Consider the following 17,163-nt stretch of genomic DNA (forward strand, 5'->3'; position numbering starts at 1 on the left):
CCTAATTCTGCTCCTAGAACTTAAGAACATGAACTTTCTGTGAAATGTATGCAAGACTTTTATACCAATTACAAATGCTTTGCACAAACTGTTGTACAAAGCTATAACTCAGTGCACAAAGAGTCATACCATGAATTCAGCTTGAAAGGAGTGGGCACTTGCGACTATTTCTTTCAGTTGCATTCTAGTTAACACATGGCTGGCAGTTTGTAGATACTCCAGGAATATTTTCTCACGGGGTGTGGGTGCAATACTGCATGTTTCAACGTTTCCCAAGGTACTCATATCCAACGTAAGTGATACGTTTGAGCCTCGCCTGTTAATTGAAAAAAATAAGTAATTGAAAATATTTATTATAGTACATAGAACACAGTACAGTACAATACAGGATCAAGCACTTTGGTCCACAATGTATGTTCAGAACATGATGCCAGCTAAAACTAATCTCCCTTGCCTGCACGTGGTCCACATCCCTCCATTCACTGCATATCCAAAGGCCTATCTAAAAGCCTCCTAAATGTCACCAGCGTATCTGCCTCCACCACCGCAACTGACAGCACGTTCCAGGCACCGTCCACCCTCTGTGTTAAAAGCTTGACCCGCATACAGTATTTCCTTTATACTTTGCCCCTCTGCCCTTAAAGCTGCACCCTCTAGGCCTTGACATTTTAACTCTGGAAAAAGTGTTCTGATCTTTATCAGATGCCGTTCCTTATTTTGTTGAACCATTACCCACCCCGTAACATTGAGGTATTTATTCTCATTGGCTTGAAAAGTCAAATAGAAAGTCAAAGACAAAGAAAAATGCAGAATAAAATAGCATTGAGACTGTCTGTCCTAATTGTTTTGAAGGAGGGTTGACCTGGCAGCAATGTCTGGATATGAGCATGAGTGGTCGAACTGACAAATCAGTGATACCCTTCTCCTCCACATGGAGAGCTGGTTTTGCAACCTTTTTCAATGTTTTCTTCAGGAATTATAGTCTGAAATAATGCATGATATTTGCCAGCTACTATTGCATTTCAATAAATCTTGAAGTGCAGTTTGAGTGAAAAATATCTTCAACTACAAATGTTCCTTAACTGTTATTATGTTGCTAATAATATATACATGGGTCACCATTCCCTCAAACAAATATTTCAGAATTCCAACATATGTTTCTACTTTCTAAAATCTTTTATAAATCTCCCACAAAAAATATTAGAATGCAATTTTAAATTGCATTCATTACAGCAGCAATAGACACATTTGAGGATGCATTTCAAAGTAAGGCTTCTTAGCTGTTTGGTTTCATTACTTTATTGAAACAATATGTAAAGATTGAAGTGGAGCCAAAATTCTGCAGATGCTGCAAAACCAAAATAAAAATAGAAAATGCAGTTGAATTTAGATGAGGATGAAACGTCTAGCCTTTGACTTGGGCTTTCCAAACTGCTTTGACTACATTTGAACTGTTATTGATGATACTTAATTCCAGCACACCTCATAAATAAGACAACATGGAGCTAATAGACTGGAGGTACATGGTGTGCCTCGAGGTCTCTCCATTCATAATAAGGTGGCTCTTGTATTGAACAGTGTTACTATTTTACAATGCCCAAGATGAATTGTGTTTCTATTATATGTTGAATATTTTACTCAGATGCTTTACATTAAATCCAGTTTTGGGATGAAGATGTCTCTGGCATGACCAGCATTTCTAGACGTACTCTAATGGCCTTGAGAACCAGATGATGTCACTGTCTTTAACCACTCTAACCACTATGAGACATCTGCCCACTTCCCATAAGAATTACATTTGCAGTTTTAAACATCTACATTGGTAGATTATTCGGTTAATCTCCCATTTTTTTGAAATCCCTAATGACTTTAAACGTTAACATCTCTCATATTCAGGGCAATCTGTTCTACGACTCTATATTTGAATTTCTCTAATTCTGTTTTAATCCAATTCTAGCACCAAGAGAAACCTACAACCCCATTCAGTGAAGAAGGCTGTCAAAGGATATAGAATGACATAGACCAATTATAGGTATGGGTGGAGAAATGGCAGATATGGTTTAATCCGAGCAAAGGTGTCATTTTGGGGAGGGTTGATAGTAAGAATAATGTGGACTGTTAATGACAAGACTCTTATCAGCAGTGATCTACAGAGGGATCTTGGGGTCCAGGTCCACAGTTCCCAGAAAGTGGCAGTACAAGTAGCGATGTTACAATACCTACCTTCAGCAGCGCTACAGTTCTGCCACTGGCCGTGTGCGCCACTTTGGCGCCTTTGGGGGACGGGGGGGGGCGGGCAGGATTAAAATGCCGTTTTCTCCCGCCAGTCGGAGTCTAACTTTCTCAGGCTGTTCAGCTGCTGCAGAAAAATCGTTCCGACTTCTGTTCTCAAAGTTTTTTTTTAAATCGCGGGACAATTTATCCCTGGAGTAAAATATATAAAAAACTACTTCTAATGCCATCAATGCCGACAACAAGACGGATCTCACGTAGGGGACAAAACATAAGGTACGCCGTTTATTTTACATATAAACTTACTTCTTAGGGTGACTTTAATCCAAATTTCGTTCGCGAAAATGTGATTTTGGCCCCATACGAACCGGCAGTGTTTTTCCTGCCGATATGGGGTTCAAATTCACTACAACCGCAACGTTCCAATCAATCGCGTTCCACAAAAGCCCACTCGCAAGATGATTAAAATGCCCATTAATTTACGGGAATTAAACATTAAATTCCTTCCATTTGGCCTATAAATGCATGACAATGAGATTTAAAAATCATGTTATATTGTGAATTCTTGTGTGAACGTTATTTGGACACTTAGGCTATTTAAAAATGTTAAACTTTTCTTAAGAAATGGATAGATGTTTAGATCTAGTAATTGAATTTTGTAATTAGCTACAATTAATAACTAACTAATTATATGCTTTAATTTCAGGTCATCCAAGTAAGATTGTTTCATATTTGTTTTAGAATGCTTCAATCTATAATAACTGAAAATTTCATTCAGTTCTCTTAATTTTTAAGAAAATTATGGGCTTTTGACTGTCCTAGATCACAGCTTTTGAGAAGTCAATGGAAAAGCAATAGGGAACAAGATGCTAATTTCAGAGTATGAAAATGGCCATAACTTTTTTAATACTGAAGATATGAAAGTGAATTAGGTGTCAAATTAAACTTATTTTTATGCTTTAGCTGATGGGATAAATTGCAAACTTCTTTTAAAATCTGAAAATGTTGTAACATTGCTAGTACAAGTAAATAGAGTGGTAAAGGAGGCATATGATATGCTTGCCTTCATCAGTCAAGGCATGAGTAGAAGAGTCAGGAAGTCACGTTGCAGTGTTATTACACTTTGTTCAGCTGCGTTTGGAGTAGGGTCACCCTATTGCGGGAACAGTGTGGAGGCTTTGGAGAGGATGTCGAAGAGGTTTACCAGAATGCTGCCTGGTTAAGAGGTGACCACTATAAAGAGGGGTTGCACAAACTTGGATTACTTTCCCTGCCGCGTCGGAGGCTATTGGGGAAACCTGATAGAAAGATATAAAATTATGAGAGACATAGATTGAGTAAACAGTCAGAACATTTTTCCCTGGATGGAAATGTCAAAGACTCAAGGGCATTGATTTAAGGTCAGGGGGGGGGGGGGGGGGGGGGGGGATAATTTAAAGGAGATGTGTGGGGTAAGTTACAGAAATTGGTGGGTACCTGGAGTGCCCTGCCAGGGGTGGTGGTGGAAGCAGATCCAATCAGGGCACTTAAGAGGCTTTTAGATGAGCTCATGAATATCCAGGAAATGGAAGGATATGGACTCCATGTTCAGCACAGCCACAGACATTTTGGGTCGAAGGGCCTATGCCAGTTCTATATTCTAAACTGAACTCTCTTGCAATAAAGGATATAAGTGTTCTTTTCATTTATTTATTTATTTATTTTTATTAGAAGTACAGCAAATTACAAAAATACACATCAGATATATCTTATTACATTTGTTGTACCACTTCATTTTTCGAGCTTTAAAAAAGATAGAAATAAAAGAAGTAAGGAAAGTAAGCAAGAGTCGTGAAGGTGCAGGAAAGTGTTGGGAAAAGAAAGCCCCTTAGGGAAGAAGTTAGAGAAGGAAGTAAAGAAAGGAAATAAGACCCTAGAAAGAAAAGAAAAAAAAGGAAAAACAATCGCTCTATTGTAACACAAAACTCGCAAAAAAGGATATACCAACCGTGTTTTTTTTAAACATTTATTTTATACCCCCCATTACCAGATCCTGGTACCATTTATATTTTAAATTACTATTGCACCTTATGCTTGTAATAGTTCCATAAATGCAGACCTTGTCTTTTGGAAGTGGTCTGCTTTGCCTGCTAGGAGGAGTCTCATCTCTTCCAAGTGTAGCGTTTCGAACATGTTTGAAATCCACATTTTTATTGTTGGTATTGGAACATTTTTCCAAAATTTGAGTATAAGCTTTTTTCCCATTATTAGCCCGTAATTAAGTAAGTTCTTTTGAAACACGTTTAATTCGGGGTTACCTTCCGATATTCCAAAAATGATCCATTCTGCTTTTGGTACAAGTTTTATTTTAAATAATTTTGTGAAGATTTCAAATATGTCATACGTTGATCGAGCATTTATGCACATATAGTGTATATCCCAGCTAGTTCTTGTTCCCAGTCTCTTCTAATACCATCGGTTGTAGGTATTTCTATATTTAAAATAATGTTGTATAAGTATGATATTAGATTTGCTGATTCAGCCTTTGTCTTCATGGCATCATCCAATAAGTCTGGGGACATGTTATGATAGTCTTTTGTGTATTTTTTCAGATAGTCACGGATTTGAAGATATTTAAAATATTGATTATTTTTCAAATTATATTTCAGTTGTAATTGTTGAAATGATAATAATTTTCCTAATTCATACAAGTCTCCGAGCGTTTTGATTCCCATTCTTTCCCATTGTGTAAATGATTTATCTATAATTGAAGGTTTAAACGACGGGTTATTGACTATTGGCATTAAAAGAGATAGATTTCTTAATTTTAGATTCTGTTTTATTTGTTTCCAAGTTCTAATTGTGCTATGTATCATTGGATTTTTATTATAATTTTTGTTATTCAGATTCATTGGTGAGAGGAGAGTCGCTCCTGTATTACACGGAGAGCAGTCCTCTCTCTCCATTACAATCCAGTCCACCTGCTGGGCAGAGTTGTCCAGCAGGTGAATCATATTTTTAATATTTACTGCCCAATTATAGTACATAAAGTTAGGGAGCGCTAGACCACCCATCTCTTTTGGTTTACTAAGGTGTGCTCTTTGTATTCTGTGGGATTTATAATCCCATATAAAATTTGTAATATCTGAGTCTAGTTTTTTGAAAAACTTTTTTGGAAGATATATTGGAATTGATTGAAATAAATATAGGATTTGTGGTAAAAAGATCATTTTTATAGCATTTATTCGACCTATTAAAGACATCGGGAGCGTTTTCCAGAATTTGATTAGATTATTTAGTTTCTTAAGTAAGGGGCTATAATTGGCGTTAAACATAGCGTGATAGTTTCTAGTGATTTCAATTCCTAAATATTTAAATTTTTCTGTGGCTATTTTAAAGGGGAATTTCAAGAGATGTGTTGAGTCTTTCCGTTTTATCAACATAATTTCACTTTTGTTCCAGTTTATTCTGTATCCTGAGAAAGATCCAAAGTCCTCAATTAGATTTAATATGTTTGGTATACTGATTTGGGGTTTTGTGATATACAGTAATACATCGTCTGCATATAAGGATATTTTGTTATTTGAATATTTTGTATTATAACCGTAAATATCCGGGTGTGTTCTAATTTTTTCAGCTAAAGGTTCAATTACCAGAGCGAATAACAGCGGTGATAATGAACATCCTTGTCTATTGCCTCTCGTTAATTGGAATTTCGTAGATAGCATATTATCAGTTAATATTCTAGCCGTGGGTTTGTTATATAATAATTTTATCTATGCGATGAAGTTCTCTCCCATTTGAAATTTTTGCAATACTTTAATCATATAATCCCATTCTACTTGATCAAACGCTTTTTCTGCGTCCAATGAAATGATAGATAACTCTTGTTCTTGAGGTTTGTGAGAGTGCATTATGTTAAGCAGACGTCTCAGGTTATTAAATGAATGTCTCTTAGGTATAAATCCCGTTTGATCCTCATTTATTAATTTACTAACATATTGACTTAGTCTTCTAGCTAGTGTTTTCGCTAATATTTTTTGATCCGCATTTAACAAAGCAATAGCTCTATATGAGCCTGGTTCTTCTATATCTTTATCTTTTTAAAGTATTAATGTGATCGTTGATTCTGCTAGTGTTTCAGGTAAGATTTGTTCTTTAAAAGCGTATGTATACATTTTCTGTAGACATGGTGTAACTATGTCGTAAAAACATTTATAAAATTCATTACTGAATTCGTCTGGTCCTGGTGTTTTTCCATTCTTAAGTGTGTTTATTGTGTCTTCTATTTCCTTAGATGTAATTTGTGCTCCCAGTTCCTCTTGTTCTTTCAGTTCTAGTTTTGGAAGGTTACAATTGTCCAAAAATTCTGAAACTTTATTATTGTCTATTAGCGTTTTTGATGTGTATAAATTCTTGTAATATTGAGCAAATCTTTTATTGATATCATTAGGTAGTGTTAATAATTCCCCTCTATCTGATTTAATCTTTAAAATTGCATGATCTTTTTCCCGTTTTTTCAGTTGGCGTGCCAAAAGTTTATGGGGTTTATCCCCAAATTCGAAATGTTCTTGTTTTGTAATTTGGAATAATCTTATAACCTTCTCTGATAATAATTTATTTAGCTTAAATTTCAGTATTAAAATTTTATTATGTTTATCCATAGTTGGATCTTTAGCATTATCTATATCTAGTTGTCTGATTTGTTCTTCTAATTGTCTTTGTTCATTCTTATTCTTATTCTTATAAGTGTTCAAGTGCTTGAATTACAAAACGTTAGGAGACAGTTCCAACAAGCAGTTAAGAAGGCAAGGCATTTCCTTGATTGCAAGGGCGATGCAGTTTAGAACATAGAACAGAAATAGGCCCTTCGACCCACAATGTCCATGCTGAACCTGAACTATTGAACACCCATGGTACACAAAATTGCTGGGGAAACTCAGCGGATGCAGCAGCATCTATGGAGCGAAGGAAATACTATTGAACACCCATTCCTGGTTACCCTGCAGATCTTACTCATACATTCCTATCTGCACTGTCAACTCATCTATCTTATTACAAATGCTACAATATGCGCATTCAACTAAATCCTGCTAAGCTACAATTTTTTAATGATTTAGTACCCCTGGATATGCTTTGTGCTGAATAAAATGATTTATATATTCTGCTCCAGCCCGTCATACTTTACTGGTCATCTTCTCTATCACTGTACGTGCTAACATACTATTGTTTTCTCTTAATTTATTAAAGATCATGTTCTTGGAGCCCTGCCTCATGCCATTTAATTCCAAAGTTAATGAACATCACATAGATAAACAAGATCACCGATACACTCACTCTTTACCAACACCTCAACCATCACCTAATTACAAGCAATTTCAAGCCAAACTGTTTTATTTCCTACTCATCATGTCCGCATGTTGATATCTTGGGTAAATCCATGGACAAGAGAGTTTCATCTGCTTGTACAGTTTATCTCTACTGTCTGACTCTATAACTTGAATAGAACCTGTTATTTTCAACGCTTGAAGTGGGTGGGTATTCAAAACTAGACATGGCAATAGATTCATGATACTGAGACCAATATATTTGTATGTAGGAGGGGTCCTGACTAAAATTGATGACTGGAATATTTGCATCAAAAGGCCATAAAAGGAAACCTAAATGGTTCACGGCACTCAGACCAGCTCACTGCTCAAAGCCGTAAATCCTGGAGTATGTTGCATCCTCATTTTCGGATTTTGCTAAAATTATGCCGCTGCTCATCGCAAAGTCAAAGAATCTTATCAGATAATGGACTCCAATTGTTTATTGAAGTGCAGTCATTTCTTTAAATACCTTTTGCAGTGTTTGTTCAGAGCTCATCAAATGTACAACGCCCACAGCTCTGTTCCCCAGCCTTGGTTTCAGTTACTGGGTTGGGATTTGATAGAACTGGCCTTCTGCCCACGGAGAGGCAGTGCACTTTAACCTTCCACCTCAGATTAGGGAGTTGCTTCCTCTCTCCGCAACAAATCCCTATTCTCCAAGCGCCTTTGCTCTGCTACTCCAGCTTGACCTGCTGAGTTACATGAAGTGACAAGTGTGCAGATGGAAGGAAGCCATTAATTAGGTGGAGGATCATTTTGGCCGGTGAGCCATGGAGGGATTTGGTTTCACCTCAAAGAGTAAATTCATGCTGCTGTATAAACAAACATACCATTCCCAGTAGATCACTGGCAAAGGAATAACCACATAACCATATAACAATTACAGCACGGAAACAGGCCATCTCGGCCCTACAAGTCCGTGCCGAACAACTTTTTTCCCTTAGTCCCACCTGCCTGCACTCATACCATAACCCTCCATTCCCTTCTCATCCATATGCCTATCCAATTTATTTTTAAATGATACCAACGAACCTGCCTCCACCACTTCCACTGTAAGCTCATTCCACACCGCTACCACTCTCTGAGTAAAGAAGTTCCCCCTCATGTTACCCCTAAACTTCTGTCCCTTAATTCTGAAGTCATGTCCTCTTGTTTGAATCTTCCCTACTCTCAAAGGGAAAAGCTGATCCACATCAACTCTATCCCTCTCATCATTTTAAAGACCTCTATCAAGTCCCCCCTTAACCTTCTGCGTTCCAGAGAATAAAGACCTAACTTATTCAACCTTTCTCTGTAACTTAGTTGTTGAAACCCAGGCAACATTCTAGTAAATCTCCTCTGTACTCTCTCTATTTTGTTGACATCCTTCCTATAATTGGGCGACCAATCATTAAGAGCACAGGGCTGTTTTCTAAACTATGGGAAATTTGTTTCTTTCCTGCAATTAAATATCCAGAAATTTGTGGAATATCAATTAAGCTAGAGTATGCTGAGAAGTTGGATGGCGTGGAACTTTATTCTCAAATCTTCTGTCACATCTGGCAGCAATTTCAATTCAGTTGCATCTCATGCTTCCAATTACATGCAACACCTTATAACCGATTGAAAGATGAGGCTCGGAAACAGGCCCTTCAGCCCATTGAGTCCACGCCGACTATCGAATACCTGTTTAAAATAGTTCAGTGTTATTCTACTTTAGCATCCACTCCCTACACATGACGGGCGATATACAATGGCCATTTAACCGACAAACCTGCATGTATTTCGGATGTGGGAGGAAACTGGAGCACCCGAGGAAACCCACACAGTCACAGGGAGAAGGTGCAAACTCCATGCAGACAGCACCCGAGGTCAGGATCGAACCCGGGTCTCTGGTGCTGCCAGGCGACAGCTCTACCAGTTGTGCCTCTGTGCTGCCGCCTGTGATTCTAATTAACCTACAAACCTGTACTTCTTTGGACTGTGGGAAGAAACCAGAGCATCCTGAGAAACCCGGGCGATCACAGGGAGAACGTACAAACTCCGTATAGGCAGCACCCTTAGTTAGGATCAACCCCGTGTCTTTGACGCTGTAAGGCAGAAGCTCTACTGCTACATCACTGTGCTGCTCTTTTAGGTTGAAAGTGTTTCTTCAACAAATCTATTGGGTTTATTAAATATTTTATCGCTAGTTTCTCAATAAACTAGATGTGCGTGCTCCAATCACACTAATCAGAGAGACCTGCATATATTCAGCTTTGGTGGCATTTACTGTGAGTTTTGTTGCCACTTTCCTTCATCATTTTAAAGTGGGGAATTGTTAAATTTTCCTATTCTCCCCTTATTTTTTTCTTTTTGAAAATGAGTTCCTCTTCAGTCCTACCTGACTTTAGGAACAATTTTTTTCATCATCAATATGCCATATCTCACCATTCCAAAAAAATGTGGAGGCTTCATCCCTTGGCACGCTTATTTATTTTCGTACAAATTGCAGAGTACACAAGTCTGCAAAAGCAGCTTTTCAGAGAGCAACCAAAATGACATCTGCCACAGAATAAAACAAGACTAGGCAAGCCCAGAGAAGAAACATGACCCCTACTGGTTGCGAACAAAATGGTGGAATTTCCATAGCATTATGAGAGTCTCGTTATCATATGGACTTCACTGATTCCAGACTGTGGATCATTGCCACCTTCTCCAGGACGATAGGGTTGGACATTAAATGCCGTTCTGACCTAGATCCCATGAGAAGATTGTTTAGAAAACAGTGAACATGTAGGGACAGTTTCTTCACAGCTATTATCAGGCAACTGAACCATCCTCTCACCAACTAGAGAGCTGAGGCCCTGACCTCCCATCTAACTCATTGGAGACCTTTGAAATATCTTTAATTAAACTTTATCTTGCACCAAATGTTATTCCCTTTATCCCGTAAAGGGCTTGATTGTAATCATATATAGTTTTTCGCTGACTGTCTAGTACATAACAAAAAAAGCTTTTCACTGAACCTCAGTGCACGTGACAATCATAAACTAAACTAAACTGAGATTGGTAGCCTGAACAACACACTCTAAAATTAGTGATTAAATTATGATGGGGGAGAGTGAAAACAAATGGAAATGAGTGTGTAAGGTGGAGTTTGTGTGGTGGGGAGATGCATGGAGATGAGTATGAGAGAGAATAAAATGCAAATTTTCACTGGTTTAATAGTGCTTTTTTATGTAGGGGAATCAATACTGATGATTCAAAACTTACCAAGTGACATCAAGTACCTGAAAAGATAGGCACAAAAAGGTGAAGTAACTCAGCAGGACAGGCAGCATCTCTGGAGAGAAGGAATAGGTGATGTTTCGGAACACCCATTCCTTCTCTCTAGAGATAGCTGCCTGTCCCGCTGAGTCACTCCAATTTTTTTGTGTCTATCTTCGGTTTAAACCAGCATTTGCAATTCCTTCTTACACATCAAGTACCTGAAAGTTGCATTTCACGATGAATGCTTATAATCAGTAGAATCGGTTTAGAATTGATAACTCGTGCCAATGGACAGTGTTAATTGAAATGCAAACTGGCATTTTTCCAGATTATTTATTTTTAAAAGGGGCAAAGTGATTTGTAACATTTATTTCAATACTGCAGGGCCATAAAGGAAACACTATTGTTCTCCTTTCTGCAAATAGAACATTTGATTTTTGGAGGACTGCTTTGCATATCTCATAGTAAAGTTAACCGTATTGTTTTAAAATTAGAACCCAATTCTATTTTAAAGAAACCTGCATTGTTTTGAAACTGAGTAGGGTTTATTGCAATCAAAAAGTGAAGTTCATTCCTTGCGAAAAGATCGGCACAATAAGAATGAAAGAACAAGGGATGAATAATTTTGGTAGATTTGCTGCCTTACAGCGCTTTCAGCGCCGGAGATGCAGGTTCGATCCCGACTAAGGGTGTTGTTTGTACGGAGTCTGCACGTTCTTCCTGTGACCGCGTGGGTTTTCTCCGGGTGCTCCGGTTTCCTCCCACACTCCAAAGACGTACAGGTTTTTAGGTTAATTGGTTTGGTATAATTGTAAATTATCCCTAGTGTGTGTAGGATAGTTAGAGTGCGGGGATCGCTGGCCGGTACGGACTCGGTGGGCCGAAGAGCCTGTTTCTGCGCTGTATCTCTAAACCAAACTCAACTAAACTAAATCTCCTGAAGATGGACACAAAAAGCTGGAATAACTCAGCGGGACAGGCAGCATATCTGCAGAGAAGGAATGGGTGGCGTTTCGGGTCGAGACCCTTCTCCTGAAACTATTTATTGCATGCATTATCTACACATTACAACAAACCAGTAAATTTAACCATAGGAATGTTTTATATATGCCAATTTAGTTTGTTCAGGATGCTGTCCTTTTAATGACTGGGCACAGCAACCGTACAAGCCTTCAGTGCGGATATCTGCTATAATCAGAGCGACTGAACCTCTGCTCTCTGAACAATGAAGGCCACCTTGATGTGACAAAGCCATTCCAACTTCTGCAGGTCCAAATTGGTTGAGGAAATGATTTTTGACAAGCACTTCTGGGCTGAGATTTTATGCAATCGGTATCTAGTACTGACAGGAACCACTCAGTATCCTGTGAAGGAAAACAGCTGACACTAGAACAATTTCAGCTTTCCCCTTTTAATCACGCTTACTAATGTACTGCCAACGCACCTCTGTCCGGCCCGTGATAAGATTAGTAAACCAAATCTAAGGGAACCGACTGCTCTCATTCTAGTTACACAGTCTTCCTTGTGTTCCTGTAATTAATTTGACTGCAAAATTACTGCTTAGCACGCAAAGCAATGATTAGTTGAAGCACACAGCTATTCTCGGCATTGATAATGCAAAAAAAAAAAAAATCACAGACTTGAACTTTCTTAGAGATTATATAAAGCTGTTCGGATTGATTTACACTATGTGGAGAAAATACATTTGACACTTTCCATCCAATTATTCAAAACAAGTAAATCGATTAACTCCAGCATCATCTAAAATTCAACATTTAATCTGCCCTTTTCCATTTGAAATTAAAAACTCCAAGATCTTTCTCTTGTTAATTGAAAATTTATGCTGCAGTTTGAATGGACAACATACATCCAATAATAAGATTGTAAAATCTTCAGTTGTGCATACAGTTTATTGCAACAGTTGCAATTTATTGCAGTTTCAACTTCATTTAAAAAGTATCATATACCTATTAAAAGTTTTATCTTGGATGTGTGTGTGTGTTTGTTTGTGTGTGTGTATGTTTGTTCATGTGTAATCACATCTTCGCGAAAAAACGATGCGGTAACGGTAACATTTTTACATATTCCGGTAGAGATTTTTCCTTTGATACAAAGTTGCAAGACAGGAACACTGGCAGCAACACTCCGAACCTTTCAGCTCAATGGCATCTCACAGCAAGTGCACCCGACATTTGCAACAATGTTGCCATTATAGCTCCTGGCAGGAAAGGAGGGGGAGGGTCAATTGGTATTGCAATTGGGGATTGGGATTTTATTTTTCAACTCCAGTGCTGAGGGAGGCTCACGAGTTATGATCTTTGCTGAGGAATGCTCGAATCTTACCTTCGGCAATGGGTTGAGCTGGAGGACCACGCCTCCCGTGGGGGCTACGGGTAGGGGACGGGTGCGTTGGGGGAACAGACCCAACTAAAATTACTAACCTGTGTAGTTTTTTATTATGTACCTTTGTGAGGCAACATCTCTGGAGAAGGGTCTCGACCAGAAACGTCACCTATTCTTTTTCTCCAAAGATGATGCCTGTCCCTCTGAGTTACTCCAGCATTTTGTGTGTATCCCTGCTGATGACTGGTGCTCAGCTTTCGCCGGCACCGAGGGGGTTAACTGACAGCCACTGGATAAGGCGAGAGGTGCAGCTGACAGTCCCTGGCACATTGGGGAACGGGTTCCTCGGGTGTTGGAGCAGAGTTGAGCTGGAGTTAGCGTTTCTTCTCCATGCTGGCTGTAAGCCTGGGGCCGCTACTGCTCCAGGCCGGTGTCTTGTCAGTCCAGGGTCACCCCGGACATCTCCGGCCGCCCCCGGACAGGGATGGAACACTCGCGAGGGATCGGGGACGGTCCAGTAGCAATTCAACAGCGCTTGCAGCGCCGGATACCCGGGTTCGATCCTGACCATGGATGAAACGCAGGTCTGTACATACGCAGCAGCTCAGCTGCTGAGAATGTCTCTCCACCAGTCCAGTCTCTCCCCCTGTCTCCCTCTCGCATCTGCCCTCTCTCCCTCATTGTTACACCCCGCTACCTGACACCCCGTTCCTCAGATTAAATATATGTTTACACATAAATTATGAATAAAGATAAGAAAATGTCTCAAACACAAGTAATATTTTCTTATTCCAGTAGCAAACACATTAAGGATTAAATGAAAATAATAAATTCTTTGACTTTTTGAATATCTCATAATTACAAATTAATGAACTGAACTAGAACTGGAACTGTGTAAGTTGTGTGTGAACAGCAGAACAAGAAAGGAAGCTATTGAGTTGACAGAATTCTAGATTCATTCATTGGTAGAATGGTTAACAAGTTCTACACAGTTTATACAGCCAGCTTTTTCTTTATCACAAATGACCTTTGACAATTCCCATGATTCCTTGCGTTTTTCGGAATACCGAACACGCTTATTCATCTGCTGCTGCTGCTGCTGATGGTTCACATTGCCTCAGGCATTGCAGCAGCTCTGAGTTGAAAGATCTGTTCAGAATCAATCCTGTGCAGTGCCACACAACACAATGAAAGGTGACCTCAGTGTGAGAACTGAACCTAGTCTCCATTAGTACTGTGCAGTGGTCACTTCTATCAATGTTGTCATGGGCAGATGCACAGGTTGTTCAATGGGGCTGCGATCCAGTAGCTCTCTCCTTCATGTCCATTCACTTACTGTCTGCCGCAGATTGATTCATTGATTGAATGTTACTTTATTATCACATATGACATGTCACAGTGAAATTCTTTGTTTTGCATACCGTTCACAAAGCATGCAAAGAGTCGCCACGTATAGGGCACCGACAGAGTTACAAAGTGTTCAATGTGGTCCTAAATAATGTCTGGCCAGCAAGGAAAACTATTGAGTGAATGCATAGCAAGAGTGAACAATAGTGGTGCAGCTGGTAGAGTTGCTGTCTCACAGTGCCTAAGACCCAGGTTCGATCCTGCCCTCAGGTGCTCTCTGTGTGGAACTTGCACATTCTCTCTGTGACCATGTGGATTTCCTCTGGGTGCTCCGGTTTCTTCCCACGTTTGTAGGTTAATTAACTGCTCTAAATTTCCCTAGTGTGTTGAGAGTGGATGCGTCAATGGGATAACATAGAACGTGTGAAAGGGTGATGAATGGTCAGTGTGGACGCGGTGGGCCGAAGGGCATGTTTCCATGTAAATCTCTAAATGAAACTAAAGTAAACTTGCCTGACTGCAAGGAGTTATTACGCGGGGTCGGACTGCTCAAGAAGTCTATGCAGTGAATGGGAACTAAATGAAACAATAGAAAAATTGGATGGAAAAAACAGTAGAATTTATTCCATGGTTCTGCAATAAAAAAGCAAGTTTGTTTATCAATCAAATTGATTTCTATCCTGGATGGTGTTACATTAGTTGAGTGTTTTGGGCGCTGAACTCTTCGAAGGAAGCCAGATTACTCCACGACTCTTCTGACCTCCACCTTGTGGATGGTGCAAAGGTTTGGAGAGTAGATTGAGTTACCCACCTTGAAGTGCTTAACCATTGACCTGCACTAGTCACTGCAGTATTTATGTAACTGGTTATAGAGGTTTCTGCTTAATAAAATATTGCAAAGCATTATGTTGATTTCAGTACACTTCTTATTAAACCATGGGAAATTGAATGGGGGAGGGGAGTGGAGTGGGGGAGGGGGTGGGGTCTGCAGTCCCACGCCGGTACATACCACATTTGGAGAAGATTTTATGAATGATTGATGGAAATATACATTTGGCAATGATTTATGAAATATCTACATGTTATAGTGAGGCTGGAGAACCATAAGCTTCTGCTGAGTGCGGAAACAAGTAATTGCAAATGCTGGTTTACACAAAAGGACACAAAGTGCTAGAATAACTCGGGTATAACTGGAATACAGCGGGTCAAGCAGCATCTCTGGAGAACATGGATAGGAGATGTTTTGAGGTGGGACCTTTCTCAGTGGGTCCCGGTGAATCCTCAGTGGACCCTTTCTAAGTGGGTAACCTAAGCTGTGCCACATTGACTTTCATTTTAGGATTAAGTCTGTTTAGTTTTAGCATTTTTTTAAAAAACTCTGGTTATAATGTACACCTGTGTACATTATATGTAGCTTTAGCTTTATATTCTGTACAAGACAATGGTTTCTGTACCTCTTGATCGCTATATCCAATATCACAAAACTGCATATGCTTCAAACAATCATAACTGCTTCAAGGCAGTCCACTGGATTTTATTCTGATTAAAATGATAAGAAGTGATCAGACAATTGCCTTTTTACTGACATAAAAATGCAATGAACACTCACTTGTATTTCTCTTCAGTTTGACAACATTGTGCAACGATTAGTGTAACTCAGCTTTGCTGCTGTATTCAACTTTAAAGGTGGGTGGGTATCAATCTCAAGAGAAATTCACAGTACGTTGCAGAATTCCTTTTGAATTGGGCCTTTGGTAAACAGTCAAACCACACGTAGTTCGTCATGAGTCATCTTTTAAAAGCGACCATCGTGCACTTTTATAGAACTACTTTAAAGAACAAAGAATGAGGAGGAAAAGTGACCTTTGTGCTTCTCTTAGAACTAAAGTACAGGAATGGGGAGGAAAGAACACAATCCGTAAACAATCCACTCTGTCCGAGATCTAATAGTATCTGTATATCACTTTCTCCTTCGTCTTCCTTATTAGGATATCCTGATAATGATCACGCTACCATATCCCTATTGTGTGTCGAGGAGGAAATCAAGCAGGAGGAAAGACATTTTTAAGAAAAAAATATGTACTGCTATTCAAAATATTTTGGGAGATTCTAATTTTTTAAACGGCCATTCATTTACATCTGCAAATGGCCGCAAGGTGATTGTATTTGTGTGCGAAGCAAATAATGTTCGATAGATAGCAGTCTGATGTTAACAGCGGGTTGTTTTTTTTCCCAGGTCACGTGGGGTCGGTTGAAAAGTCTCACAGATTTTCCCTTGTGAAAAAAACCATTAGCGTTTCCCAGTGGATTCCCTCGACCTTATAAACAAAGGTCACAAACTTGCAAAGTTGCTGTAAGAGAGAATGCATCTTCTAGAGAGGGGGGCAGGGGGGAGGATGCTTCTTCATAAAGTATAACTCCTTCATCTGTTCTTGCAGATCAGAGTCTTTTATCGCCTGAAATTGGTCTGTATATCGCCTGAACACCATTAGTTTAATCACAATTAAAACACAAAGTATGTGCTATAACACGAGGATAAGCACTCAACTAAGAAAAGCACGCCCAAAGCCAAAGTATTATCTATCTAACTAAATATACCAACTCACATTAAATAACTCTGCATGAAAAAAACAGCTACTGACATATGAACTAGCTCTTTAAA

General features: G+C 39.1%; 1 protein-coding gene across 1 annotated transcript in view; it reads right to left on the reverse strand.

The window, feature by feature from the left end:
* The window catches only part of ptprr (protein tyrosine phosphatase receptor type R), a 189,340-nt gene that overhangs the window by 72,361 nt on the left and 99,816 nt on the right, over positions 1-17,163 (reverse strand). Inside the window, exon 7 of the mRNA XM_033038171.1 lies at positions 130-316. Coding sequence (XP_032894062.1) covers positions 130-316 — 187 coding nt within the window. The remainder of the gene's footprint in view (positions 1-129; positions 317-17,163) is intronic.

This window comes from Amblyraja radiata, chromosome 19 (assembly GCF_010909765.2).
Source record: "Amblyraja radiata isolate CabotCenter1 chromosome 19, sAmbRad1.1.pri, whole genome shotgun sequence".
NCBI classification, from domain to species: domain Eukaryota; kingdom Metazoa; phylum Chordata; class Chondrichthyes; order Rajiformes; family Rajidae; genus Amblyraja; species Amblyraja radiata.